This window comes from Tupaia chinensis, unplaced genomic scaffold (genome assembly GCF_000334495.1).
Source record: "Tupaia chinensis unplaced genomic scaffold, TupChi_1.0 Scaffold000561_1, whole genome shotgun sequence".
Taxonomy (NCBI): domain Eukaryota; kingdom Metazoa; phylum Chordata; class Mammalia; order Scandentia; family Tupaiidae; genus Tupaia; species Tupaia belangeri.
In genome coordinates, this window is record NW_006160074.1 from 2,081,201 (window position 1) to 2,094,163 (window position 12,963).

A 12,963-nucleotide genomic window follows, 5' to 3' on the forward strand; every position below is an offset into this window, starting at 1 on the left:
GCCTTCCCCCCCCCCCCCCGGCCGGCCCCCCAAGCCACTCACTCTTATGTTACCACTAACAAGGCCTGTGTGGGCTCCGCAGGTTCCTGCTTCAGTCTCTGGAAGATCTGGACACGAGTTTAAGGAAACTGAACTCCCGCCTCTTCGTCGTCCGGGGACAGCCAGCTGACGTGTTCCCCAGGCTATTCAAGGTGCGTGTGGAAGGCCCTGGGAGACCGCAGGGTCCGACCTCCTGGGGGTCCCCAAAGGTTGAATGAGGTGAAAACTCTGACAGGAAATGGAAATGTCTGGCTGGTCTGGCCCTTGCTGCTAGAGAAGTGGGGAGCAGAGCAGCCGGGCTTGCCGACAGAATGGAGAGCGTGTAAAGGAAAATTCCGTACAACCGCTGTCTTGTGGGGAAGTTCCCAGCCCAGTCCAGACATGGGGTGTGGTAACTCACTCCACCCTGCAGGCCACTGGCTCCTGGAGTGTTTTCCTGGCTGGAGCCAGCCATGGTTAGTAGGGCGCCTTCCACTCCAGGACACGGAGGGCGGGGTTTCCTGCCCCGCCAGGGGCGTTGGCCATCTTGCTTTGCTCTGCTTGTTAGAGAAAGAAGTCGGCCTTTCGGAAGGAGCCTTCCTGGTTCCTCCGGAGTGCACGGGATGAAGGCTTCCCTTGGGCACCACACAGGCAGCCCCACTGCAGTGTCAGGCGGCCAGCGCACTGTCCCCCGGCCCCTTTCCCCCATCAAAAGCTTGTTTTAAGGCCAGAGGGAGGTGACAGTACTCGTGGACAGAGGGCTGTAGGACAGGTCCCGCCTTCCTCAGCCACACAGCCCCTTCCACCTCCACTCCCTCCCTGCTCTTCCTGAGAGGAGACACAGGTGGGAAGATCTCACATCAGGACAAACAGCGTAGTACAGACGTCACCATTCGCTTCCCCTCCACGCACCCACACGCATGACTAGGCACACGGACAGATCACACGGGGCTGCTAATTGCTAACTCTTGAGAGCTGACTGCAAGTTCTGTTCTGCGAGCCGTCATGCGCTAGCTCACTCCTCCCAGCAGCCTGAAGGGTAGTGACGCTGTCCCGGTTTTGCAGGGAGGAAACAATGATTTGCTCATGGTCATGACACTAGAGAGTGGCGGCCTCGGGTCCTCTGACTTCAGAGCTGTGTCTTTGACCGTACCCTTTAATCCTCCTTCTGCCCTCTGTTCCTGCCACCTTGCGTCCTTCCCCACAATCCGGAAGCCAGCCAGGAATAGCCGGAGAGAGAGGTGGACCGTCAGCCACCACTCAGTGTGTATTTACGGAGCTTCTGCTATGTGTTAGGCCCGATCCTTGGTGTCAGGGTCATGACAGATGTGACGGCCTGGTTTCCACTTGAGAGTTCGCACCCTGATGAAAAGACAGTCAAGTGATGTGCAGCTTTATCGCCACATGATAGAAAACGTGACGAACAGTGGACAAGGTGCAGGAGACTCATATTGAAGGAGGGGTCAAGGAAGGCTTCTTGGAGAAGGGGTCATTTGATACTGTTGTTATTGTTCACAGGGTTGATGTCGATCTTTAACCATGTAGCCTGCATGAACCACCACGCACAGCACCTGACTTACAGGAAGAGCTTAATAAACGTGTAGTGCCATTAGCCTTGGACAAGGGATAGCTGACCCTCTAGGCTAAGGCCCCACCCTCCAGGCCTGGCCAGGTCAGGACCAGAGCAGCCTGTGCGTGACCAGGACAATTGCCCTAGGGGCTCCGAGCTTTAAAGGACCATGCCCAGACACTTTGGAGTGTTTTTTCTTCTTGCTAGCTGCGTGCTCTAGGGCTTTCTTCTGGACGTCTGTCCAAGCTTCCACTGTGCCAAATTTCTCCTGCTGTTGCTAGGAGATCTAGAAATCTTAGCAGAAATGACTAGCAGCCTAGAAAAGAATTTCCTTTCAGCAATGCAGCCCCTCTGGACGAAGGCTTGCTCCTCCTTCCCTGACTCTCTGAGCTGGTGCCTATTAGCTCTGTTTGCTGCTGGCCTCGGAGTGTTGCTGTGGAAACCATGAAGACACTTCACATAGCACAAGTCTGCCAGGGAAACTAGGCCACAAGTTTGCAGGGCTGCGAGAGCTCCGAGAAGGCTCGCCGAGCAGAGCGGCGGGAGGTGGTGACTGTCCCCCACTGTTTCCACCCGTGAGTCAGTGCCTCTTTCCGGAGCCAGGGGCTCCCCTGGAAACCCTGTATTTTTAGCTGCTGCTGCATCCCCTCACCCTAAGGACTCAGCAAATGCATGGCGCTGCCCACCTCTTTCCCAACTACTCTGGCCATGCTTTCGGCCTCACTGGCCTGCCCTCCTCAAATTTTCTGACCCTCAGGTCACTTGCTGTCAACTTCAAATCACTGTCCCTGGTTCATTGTCATTTCCATCCTGAGTCTTGAGACCAGGTCAAGTCACTGTCCCTGGTTTGTCATCATTGCTATCCTGACAGTCTTGAGACTGGCTCTGTTCCCTCAGGAGGAAGCTGAGTGCCCAGCCTCACCCTTCTCTCCAAACCGTGTTAAGTGTAACACATCCTCCCTCCACAGGAGTGGGGCGTGACCCGCTTGACCTTTGAATATGACTCGGAACCCTTTGGGAAAGAACGGGATGCAGCCATTATGAAGATGGCCAAGGAAGCCGGTGTGGAGGTGGTGACCGAGAACTCCCACACCCTGTATGACCTGGACAGGTAAAGGTGGGCCCCACGGTCAGTGCAGCTGTGAACTCGGTCATTCGCGAAGTGGGACTCGGGGGGTTCAGCTAGAGGGCCACCGGGCATGACAAGAGGCGTTCCTTAGAAGCTGGAGATCAGGCCGGACGGGGTCCTGAAGGACAGGTCACAGAGCTTTACCCAGTTTGGGTGGCCCAGGGCATGGAAGCAGTTAGGTCCCATTCAGGATCTTCAGAGATTGTCCCTGAAGTGCTCTGGTCCCCTGCGCCTTGTGCTCCCAGTTCGTTGTGCCCCTCACAGCACGTGTGACCTCGTGGGCTGTCTGATATTTCACCCAGCAAATCCCTGCCCTGCAGGCCAACTGCTGCTACCCAAGATGAGTTCCCTGACTCTCCTGGCTCCCAGGGTTTCTAGACCCTGCGTTTTGATGTTGCTCAGGGGCTCTAGAGGTCCCAGTGGGGAGCCCATAACAATAGGAGCCTCCTTTCCTGGGGAAGGCCTTGTGCTTTTAGAGTGTCTAGGAGGGAACCCTCTCCTCCTCTTCCCTGCTGGAGCTGTCACCCTCCTGCTGCTACTGCTGCTTCCGAGCCAGCACCCGCCCCCCTCTCCCCAACCCAGTGGGGCTGCCAGGAGGCCAGGTCACACAGCTGTGCACGTGAGCCCTGGAGAGCCCTCGGAGAGGCGGTGTGGAGCTCCTCCTCCCGCCTCGTGCCAGAGGAGGGGGAGCGCTGCCGAGGCCACAGCAGACCTACCTCCAGTAGTGGAGGGAAAGCAGCAAACGGGGAGCTTGGCCAGTGGCCAGCGAGTCTTGCATAAGCTGCTTGCTAGCCAGCAAGAGCCCTGGGAAGCTGGCACACCAGCCCACTTCCTCCTCACGTAGACAGCCGCGATTCTCTTCATCTTCCGTAGCTGTCCTCCTTGCGTGAGTGCAGTTATGTCTCCAGTGTTCGTGGAAAATACTCTGTAACTAATACAGTGCGTCTGTACGTGTTAGCTGTTGCTATTAATCCAGCCCCAGTTTCTGATTTAGAGAGGGTAGGATATCCTCTACCTCTGTTTTGTAAACAAGGGCTAAAAAGGGGATGATTTCCAAGAAAAGAACATGTTTGCAGCTCTTGGAAAGAACTCCCTCTGGGCTCAGTGGGGTAGAGGAGGTTCCCAGGCTGAGACAGACAGACCAGGTACGGAGAAGGCTAGCGGGGATTTTGCTGTGATTAGAGAGGTACGGTCAGTCTCTGTCTTTAGGCAGCTCCTCGTGGACACCAGGGAACCCCGAGTTGAGCCCCAGCATTGGCCCCGCCTTGCTCCATTTCCTGAGTCGCCTGCTCCGGCTCTCTGGGCTTCATTTTCCCTCTCAGTAAAATGGAGATGCAGCCTCCCTTACCACCCTCAGAGCCTTCAGCGTCTGGGCGGGCAGGGATGCAAAGCAGAGGGCCTGGCCAGTGACCCTAGGTGTGCTCTGGCCCCCAGGATCATTGAGCTGAATGGGCAGAAGCCGCCCCTCACCTACAAGCGCTTCCAGGCCATCATCAGCCGCATGGAGCTGCCCAGGAAGCCAGTGGGCTCGGTGACCAGCCAGCAGATGGAGAGCTGCCGGGCTGAGATCCAGGAGAACCACGACGAGACCTACGGCGTGCCCTCCCTGGAGGAGCTGGGTGCGTACTCCCCGCCCACAGCCGCCCGCGCTGCCTTCCTCTGGCACAAAGAAATTTACTAGGGTTTTCCCTTCTTTGCCACAGTAATGCATGTCACTGTGGGAATTATAGAAAATGCAGAAAAAGCAAGATGGAGGGCCAGCCAGGTGGGGGTGAGGTTAAGGCAGCTGAATCCCACATGGCCAACTGTGCGATTCGAGGCCCAGACCCCACGGCTTGAAAAAACACACTGTGTGCATGTGTGGGTCCAAAATTCCAAGAGAAGGGAGGAGAAGAGATTGCGGTGTGGCCATCCTCCCTGGGGGTGCTTCTCCCCTTTCCCTCTCTCTCCCTCTTTCTCTTTCCCACAAGCACACATGCCCCAGAACAAAACTTAAAAAAAAAAGAAAGACAAATGGAAATAGATCACTATTACACCACCACCCAGAGCTAACCATGTTCGTTCTGGAGTGTGTCCCGTCAGGCTTTTGTCCTGTTCGTTCTCATAGCTGTCACCTTCTGTTTCTAGTTGCCTCTATTTTCGTACCTGAAAACATAGGCTCTCAGAGAGCATAGGCGCTGCCTGGCGCTGGCCCCTGTGGGCTTCGTGATGCCAGGATAACCAGCACGGCTTCCGCAGGAGGGGGCTCCCCGCCTCTCGGGGTACTGACGGCACCGCCCTTGTCGGTCTGAGCAGAGTTAGCCTTTCTCACCCGAAACCCACATTGCCGCAGCTCGTCGGAAGGGCGGGAATCTGGGCTTATTCACACCTGCCTGGAAGTCCGATGAGGGATTGGGGTCCGGAAGGTTGGGGAAGGGAGAGAAGACAGTGTCAGCGAGCAGAGAACCAGAATGACCTCAAAAAGGCCACCATGCTCAGGACCGTCCTGGCCCCTGCGTCACCGAGAGCACTGCGGCCCAGCTCTCAGGACACACCAGTGTGTGCAGACTGGCCACGCTGTCCCTCAAGGGGCCTCACCTCCGGTCCTCCTCTGTAGGGTTCCCCACGGAAGGACTCGGCCCAGCTGTTTGGCAAGGAGGCGAGACGGAAGCCCTGGCCCGCCTGGATAAGCACTTGGAACGGAAGGTACGGGGCCTGTTTGTGAGACTCGAAAGTGCGGGTGCTTATACCCACGGGCTGGGTGTACGAGCCAGGCCCACGACTCTTGGTGCCTCTCGGCTCGCACTGGCACGTCTTCCCGACGGCAGTGACAACAGCAGTAGCGATAGCGATGGCCGTGGCCGCTCCCATGTAGAGGACACCGGTGCTGGCCTCCGGGCCTCGCGTTTCTGGGCTAAGCACCTGCTTACGTGATTGCCTGTAACCTTTCCAACAGCGCGGCCAGGTAGGTATCAAGCTTCCCATTTTACAGATGATGAAATCGAGGCTTGGAGAGGTTACACAGTCGGTAGTGGGGTGAAACTCCATTCCATGTAACTCTAAAGTCTGTGCTGGGTCATCAGAAAAGTCCTGATGCATTTTTGCATAGTAAAATACGTCGTGGCCTTTCTGATGACCCAATAGATGGCTTTTCTCTCATCTGTGGGCAGGTCCCCTCACCAAGAGCTGGTCGATAAATACCGTGAGAGTAATCCTGTTGTGTTTCTGTGTCCACTCACCTTTTGCTGGGCCTCCTCCAGGGTATTGATTTCCTCTTGCGTGGACACAGAGCAAATGGTCCACTTCTAGTCCAGAGGGAGTTGACAGAGGGAGGAAAGAGGCTGGGACCCCAGAGGCGCTCCTCAGCAAGGTCGCTCAGCCCTCACCAGCCTGAGAATACGGCGCAGAGAAGGGTCTCGTGATGGAGAACAGTCAGCAGCTAGTTCCCTGCCCCTGCAGCTAGGTTACACACGAGGTCCTTAAAATCACACTTTTCTACTGGTCAGATGGCTAGGTGTTTTGTCTGCCCTGCAGGTGACAATGGAGCATGAGGCCAGGCGGGCCTACTTAGGAAGCATGTTTTTCTAGGCCTGGAGGTGCCTCGCCAGCAGTGAAGGCCCAGTAGCCTCGACCGGTCCCACCTGGGTGTTAACTCACCTTGAAAGGATGAGACCTGAAGGTCAAAGGCTCGAAGGGGACCAGCCATCTGTGCCCACATCAAGAGCTTTACCCAGAAATTCTTGGGCTCAGTTTGGAGACAAAGAGCAAACAGATGGGGCAGAAGGGTAGAGGTGACAAGTAGAGAAGCAGACTTAGACTTAAAGATGGGCAGAGTGGGGCCAGCCCATGGCCTGGCAGTAAAGGGAGCTGGATCGCACATGGCCAGTCACACGGTTTGAACCTCCGCCCTGGCAGCTCAGAAACACCCCGTGTGCATGTACGCGCAGATGCATTCCCCAAATCCTGACACAGTGGAGAAAAAGAGAAGGGACTGTGACGTGACCACACCCCGGTGTGAGTTGCTTTCTCCCACTCGCGCTCTCTTGTCTGTCTCTGGCAAGCATACATGTCCTCTGACAAATTAAAAGACAAACAAAAAATGTGGAGAGCAAACCTACGACACCATAGGTTGTACTTTTTATCACCTTAAAAGCGTTTTGTTGGGACCAGCAGGTGGCGTGATGGCTAAGGTGTAGGTCTCCCATGTGGCTGACCATGGTTTGAGTCCTGGGCCCAGTGGTTGAAGATCACGCTATGCATACATGCCCAGAATATCAGGCGGAGAATGGAGGAGAAGGGACCGCAGAACGGCCATCCCCAGAGGGGATGGTTCCTCACTTTCCCTCTCACTGCCTGTCTCTGTCTCCACTGAGTGCACATGCCCTCTGTGAAAAAAAGCTTAAAAATCCTTTTTTTTTTTGGTCAAGGAATTACCCCACATCACCAAGTCAGGAACTCCTTTCCCACACGGCTCTAGAGAGCCCCTTCTTCCATAGTCCTGTAGGTCATGAACCCATCCCGCCTCGTGGTGGCCAGAGGTAGTACCTCCACGCTGGGGTGGTGTAGACAGGTGCTGTGTAGACAGGACTGGAACCTGAGTTCAGAGGACGTGTTTTAACTCTCCAGTTCTCTAAACCCAGGGTCAGCAACTAGTCAGCCAGCGGTCTAGCTGCTGGAAAGCCTGCCGAACAAGACAAGCGTGGCGTCTTTCTCCAGAAACACACGCTGCAGGAGGCTAGGGACGTTGAACAGAGGACTGCAGACATACCTAGACCTAATACCTCAGCATTACCTGCGGCCGGCGAGCCTTTAGGTTCAGATTTGAGGGAGGAATCCCCGTCACCCAAGCAAAGGTGAAGGGAAGAGGAAGACAGTGTCCCAGGCAAAGGGAGCCGATGCCCTGAGGCTGCCGGGAGCAGGTGGTTAAGGAAGGGCAGAGGAGACAAGCTGGGAGGTGCAAGCCAGGCGTAGGACTGGGGCTCCCCCAGACGGCAGGAGTCCGGCACGCATTCTCCTCTCTGGGCCAGTGAGGAGAATGTGATGGAGGTGGTGGGGAAGACACCAGGAGGCCAGTCGGGGGCCGTCACAGGTGTCCAGTCCAGATAGGCTCTGCCCAAACCAGGTAGGCAGCAGTAAAGAAAGCAAGGACACATTTGGGAAATGTCCGCACAGTAGAATTGACGTGACTTAGTGAGGTGACGGTCGTGAAGTGATGGGCGGGCTTTTTCGCCTGGGCAACTGTGTGTTCCAAGACGGGAGAGACCAAAAAGAAAAGGGGGTTTAGAAAAAAGAGCAAGGCCTAGCCTCTGTGGCTCAGTGGTAATACAGGTGGCCTCCGAGTCTGGAAGCCACATGGCTGACCACGGGTTCAGGCCCTTGGGACATCTCGAAAACATATTGGTTGCATGAGTGCCCCAGATCCTGAGGAGCTGGAGGGCTGGACAAAGGGGATTGCAGAGTGACGAGAGCCTACTGAGGATGTCCCTGCCTCTCTTGTCCTCTATCTTACAAACACAAATGTTTTTTATCAAAAAAAGAAAGAGCACGTTCCACCAGAAGCAGCTGACGGGGCGTCTGGGCTAGAGCTGCAGGCCTGTTGTCTGCAGAGATGGCATTGGGAGCCGTGGCCCGGGTGAGCTCACATAGGAACCCAGCTGAACAGAGGACCTAGGGCACAGCCTGGGATGTCACCATTGAAGAGGTTGGGGGGGGGTGAAGGACTGAGAACAGCCAGCCCCCAGCGGACAGCCCAGGAGGTGGGCCGTCACAGAAGCAAACGTGGAGAAAACAGAGATGGGAGCAGTCTGAAGGCCGCAGTGCTGCTGGGAGGGCCGTACACAGGACGGAACCGGCCTGCACATGGGAGTCATAGGAGACTCTGGAGCCAGCACGGAGGAGGGGGAAGGCAGAAGCCAGGTGGTTGTCTAGAAAGTGCAGGTGGAGCTGGGGAGTGGATCGTGGTGGGGCAGGGGTGTAGCGAAAGAGGACCGAGGTATGGCGACCCATGGGGACACCAGAAGTCCTTTGGTTTTGGTTGCAAAGGAGAGAAGGGAGGTCGTTTTTCAGTGTTCTCGGAGTGGGAACCACAGAGAGGGAAGTCGATCATGCATGAGAAGGACGAAGGCGAGGTTCAGAGCCAGGTAGAAGCCTTGACCGGGGCAGGGCTGGAGGAGGAGAGAAGGTGAGGGCGCAGACGAGCGAGCGAACACCTTGGTTTGCTTTACCGTAAGCAGGGGAGTCACCTGCTGAAGGTGCTGGGGAGTGCGGAGTGGACGGCCCGAGGAGGGCAGCCAGTGTATGAGCACACCATCCAGGAGAGGAAGGGAGGGTGTGAAGTATTAAAGTAAGGAGACAGTTATTAATAGTTACTGGTTCCTGTAATATTATCAGAAAGAGGAAATAGTTATTAGCAGGTACTCTGGTAATATTCTTAGGAAGAGGAAATAGTGGAAAGGGCCTAGAACCCGAAGGCAGAGCCCAGTTCCCCCAGCTTGTCCCTTCCCGTCTCTATGACCCCAAGAGTCACAGGACCCTTGGAGCCAGTTCCTCATTTTCAAGAGGCGGCAACAAGAAACGCCGCCTCGGAGGACGGTTAGATCAAACGAGGAGCGCGTGGGCCAGCGTCGGGAAAGGACAGCGGAGGCCGCAGCCATCGAGGAGTGCAGCAGATGGTCCCCGGGTGACTGACACTGGTGGCCCCAGAGTGGGGAGCTCCCTCTCCCCGGCCACTGTGGAGAGGCGATGGGAAGGCCCCGGTGTCTTCACCACCACGCATGCCACAGGGGCCTCGGGAGCCCTGGCTGCAGCGTGGGCTGACATAGGAATATTTTTTCCTGCGAACTTGAAGCCTTTTTTTCTTTCTTCTGTATAATTACAGCGTTTGTTCCACATTTTTTCATCTTGGTCATTTGATTCAATCCGCACGAGGTGGAAAGTTTTGTTCTCATTTAATAGCTAGGTAACCATGAGTTAAAGAGCAAAGTCAGGGTAGGAGTAAGGGCCGTACAGTTTGGTCTCGTGGTGGCTCCTTCTCAAAATCTGTTGGCTCAGGATGAGCAGCCATGTGACGGTCCAGGTGGCTGGATCCCCGTGGCCGACTGCGCTGTTTGAGTCCTAGCTGCGGTGGCTTGAGAAACACACCGGGCACGCAAGTGTGAGTGCCCCAAAACCCAAACGAAGGGAGCAGTGGAGACGGGATTGCAGCGTGACCATGCCCCATGGGGGTGCTTTCTCTCTCTGTGTCTCTTTCCACTGAGTGCAACATGCCCTCCAGCAAAGTTAGAAATCAAAGAGTGAGTGCAGCGTTTGACCTGCCCTCAGGCGCATCCCTAGACACGTGTTCGGTTTTCCCTCTGTAACGCCAGCCCTTCCCTTGGTCCTGTCCCTGTCTGTCTCAGGCCTGGGTTGCCAACTACGAGAGACCCCGAATGAACGCCAACTCCCTGCTGGCCAGTCCCACAGGCCTCAGCCCCTACCTGCGCTTCGGCTGCCTCTCCTGCCGCCTCTTCTACTACCGCCTGTGGGACCTGTATAAGAAGGTGAGGGCGAAGGCCGCCAGCGGGCCAGGGCCTTCTGGGCCTGAAGACGGCCCTTCACTCTGGCCCTGGGGCTGGAGTTGCTTGTAGGTCCTGGAGGTGCTGAAGCAAGTGTGTCGTCCAGGGGAGGTGGGGAGTCAGTGTCCATGAGGTGGCGGAGCTGAGCGTAGACCATCACTGACGGGAATAACTTAGATGACCGCAGGCGAAAACGCTGGCCTCGTCGTGGCCCTAGAGCTGGCAGCTCTGCTGGCAGTGGGTGGCTGTGGGTAAGGTGCTCAGGGAGGGAGGGAGGGTGGCCGGGAGGGTGAGGCTGGAGCTAGTCCCAGGCCGCAGAGCACAGCCCCCTGCCCAGGGGCCATGGAAGGGGCGTCTAGGAGCCAGGGCTAGCCATCAGTGATGGAGGGCATGGCATAGAGGGGTGCACGCCATGCCATGTTTCTGAGAGGCACCTCCAGGAGAGAGGGCAGCACCCCGTGTTCAGATCCACCCGACCGTCCTCATGTCTACACTTTTGGTGTTTTTCCCTGCTCTGCCAGGATTTTGTGGGGCAGCTTTGCCAGTTTGGCGGGCGGTCTTGTGGTTTTAAGAATTCCTTTATTTGCACGAGGTCCAGTCTCTTACCCCCCTCCTGGCCCTAGAGCCAGGCTGTGGCACAGAACAAATTTACCTCACATGCTGACCGTGCATTTTCTGGGGAAAATTCCTTGTGGCGTTCTAGAAAGTGGAGCTGAGGGCTGGTCTGGAGCTTAGCCGTTAAGGGATCCAGTCCCGCATGGCCGTCCACTATCTCAGTCCCAGCCCCAGCACCTTGAAAAACGTGCCGGGTGCGCGTGCATGCGTGCCCAGGATCCCGACAGGGTGGAGAAGAAGGGGCTGTGACTTGACCATCACCTATGGGGGACTTTCTCCCACCTGCTCTGCTGAGCACATGCACCCTCTAGCAACTTAAAAAAGAGGGACCCCAAGGACAAGGGAGTTTGGCTCCTGACACAGAGCCTGCAGCAGTGTCCCTCCCCCGCCCCCACCGCCTCTGCATGCCGTCTTTCCTGCCCCAGCGGGGGTCCAGCACAGGCAGGGCCTCGTCCCTCTGCATGTCTAGGGGTTTGGACTGTCAGATCTGTGGGGGTTGCGCCTCCCCGGGGTGAGACCTGAGCATGCGGTGCTGAGAGCGGCGGTTGTGCTCACGGCCCGTCCTCTGACCCCAGGTGAAGCGGAACAGCACTCCCCCCCTCTCGCTATTTGGACAACTCCTGTGGCGAGAGTTCTTCTACACGGCGGCCACCAACAACCCCAGGTTTGACCGCATGGAGGGGAACCCCATCTGCATCCAGATCCCATGGGACCGCAACCCCGAGGCCCTGGCCAAGTGGGCCGAGGGCAAAACGGGTTTCCCTTGGATCGACGCCATCATGACCCAGCTGCGGCAGGAAGGCTGGATCCACCACTTGGCCCGCCACGCCGTGGCCTGCTTCCTCACCCGCGGGGACCTCTGGGTCAGCTGGGAGAGCGGGGTCCGGGTGAGTGCTCTCAGTGAGAAGCTGGCCTGGGCCCTCTGGGCAGGCCCAGCAAAGGGAGGCTGCTTCCAGCTGGGGTTGGGTAGAGTCCCTGGGCCCAGGGGTGCCGCGGGGACTCGGAAGACAGGGCCGCAGGTCCCCAAGGAGCTGACTGTCGCTCCCCGCCCAGGTGTTCGACGAGCTGCTCCTGGACGCGGACTTCAGTGTGAACGCGGGCAGCTGGATGTGGCTGTCCTGCAGCGCCTTCTTCCAGCAGTTCTTTCACTGCTACTGCCCGGTGGGCTTCGGCCGCCGCACGGACCCCAGTGGAGACTACATCAGGTGAAGCTTCCGACCACGGTGCTTCCTAGGATGGCACGCCCGTGGGCCCTGAGGGGTCCAGGCTGACTGTGCACTGACCTTACGTTTCAGGCGATACCTGCCCAAACTGAAAGGCTTCCCCTCTCGGTACATCTACGAGCCCTGGAACGCCCCCGAGTCCGTTCAGAAGGCAGCCAAGTGCGTCATCGGAGTGGACTACCCACGGCCTATCGTCAACCACGCCGAGACCAGCCGGCTCAACATCGAGCGCATGAAGCAGATTTACCAGCAGCTCTCCCGCTACCGCGGCCTCTGTAAGGCACCTCCTGGTCGGGGCTCGGGGGGCGGGGCTTCCAGGTGTCCGCAGAGGGAGGCTGATGCTGCCCTCAGGCTGTGAGGTGGACTTGACCTCCCCAGGCACAGGACACTGCAGGTCGGATGGCCTGGGGCCCGAGTGGCTGCAGGCAGCGGGAGGAGCTGGCACCTGTGTCCGCCCTTCCTGCCACCTCGCTGTGCCCAGCCCGCAGCCATCTGCAGGCCCACGTGACCACGCTCTGCCCCCTCCACCCCCAGGTCTGCTGGCGTCTGTCCCTTCCTGCGTGGAAGACCTCAACCACCCAGTGGCAGAGCCCAGCTCGAGCCAGGCCGGGGACAGGAGCAGCACAGGTGAGCAGCACGGCCTCCCTGTGTCCCCACTTCTGTCACTCAGGCTGAGGCCAGAGGCTAGCTGAGCCCTTCCCCTGTGTAGACAGTATCCCTCCTGGGGCAGGCAGACAGTAAAGAAGCTAAGTAAGACATTATGGGTGACGCGTGGCTTGGGGGAAGTGAAATCGATTGGCTTAGGGGAGCTGGGAAATAGCGGTTCCTTTGGGTTGGAACAGTCAGGGAATGACCTCTTGGAGTGGACCCCCAAGT

General features: G+C 57.5%; 1 protein-coding gene across 1 annotated transcript in view; it reads left to right on the forward strand.

The window, feature by feature from the left end:
* Positions 1-12,963, forward strand: part of CRY2 (cryptochrome circadian regulator 2) — a gene marked incomplete at its 5' end in the record, with an annotated part of 37,074 nt that overhangs the window by 11,200 nt on the left and 12,911 nt on the right. Inside the window, 9 exons of the mRNA XM_006157843.3 lie at positions 83-191; positions 2,557-2,699; positions 4,152-4,336; positions 5,314-5,402; positions 10,094-10,234; positions 11,440-11,751; positions 11,918-12,069; positions 12,160-12,362; positions 12,622-12,714. Coding sequence (XP_006157905.3) covers positions 83-191; positions 2,557-2,699; positions 4,152-4,336; positions 5,314-5,402; positions 10,094-10,234; positions 11,440-11,751; positions 11,918-12,069; positions 12,160-12,362; positions 12,622-12,714 — 1,427 coding nt within the window. The remainder of the gene's footprint in view (positions 1-82; positions 192-2,556; positions 2,700-4,151; positions 4,337-5,313; positions 5,403-10,093; positions 10,235-11,439; positions 11,752-11,917; positions 12,070-12,159; positions 12,363-12,621; positions 12,715-12,963) is intronic.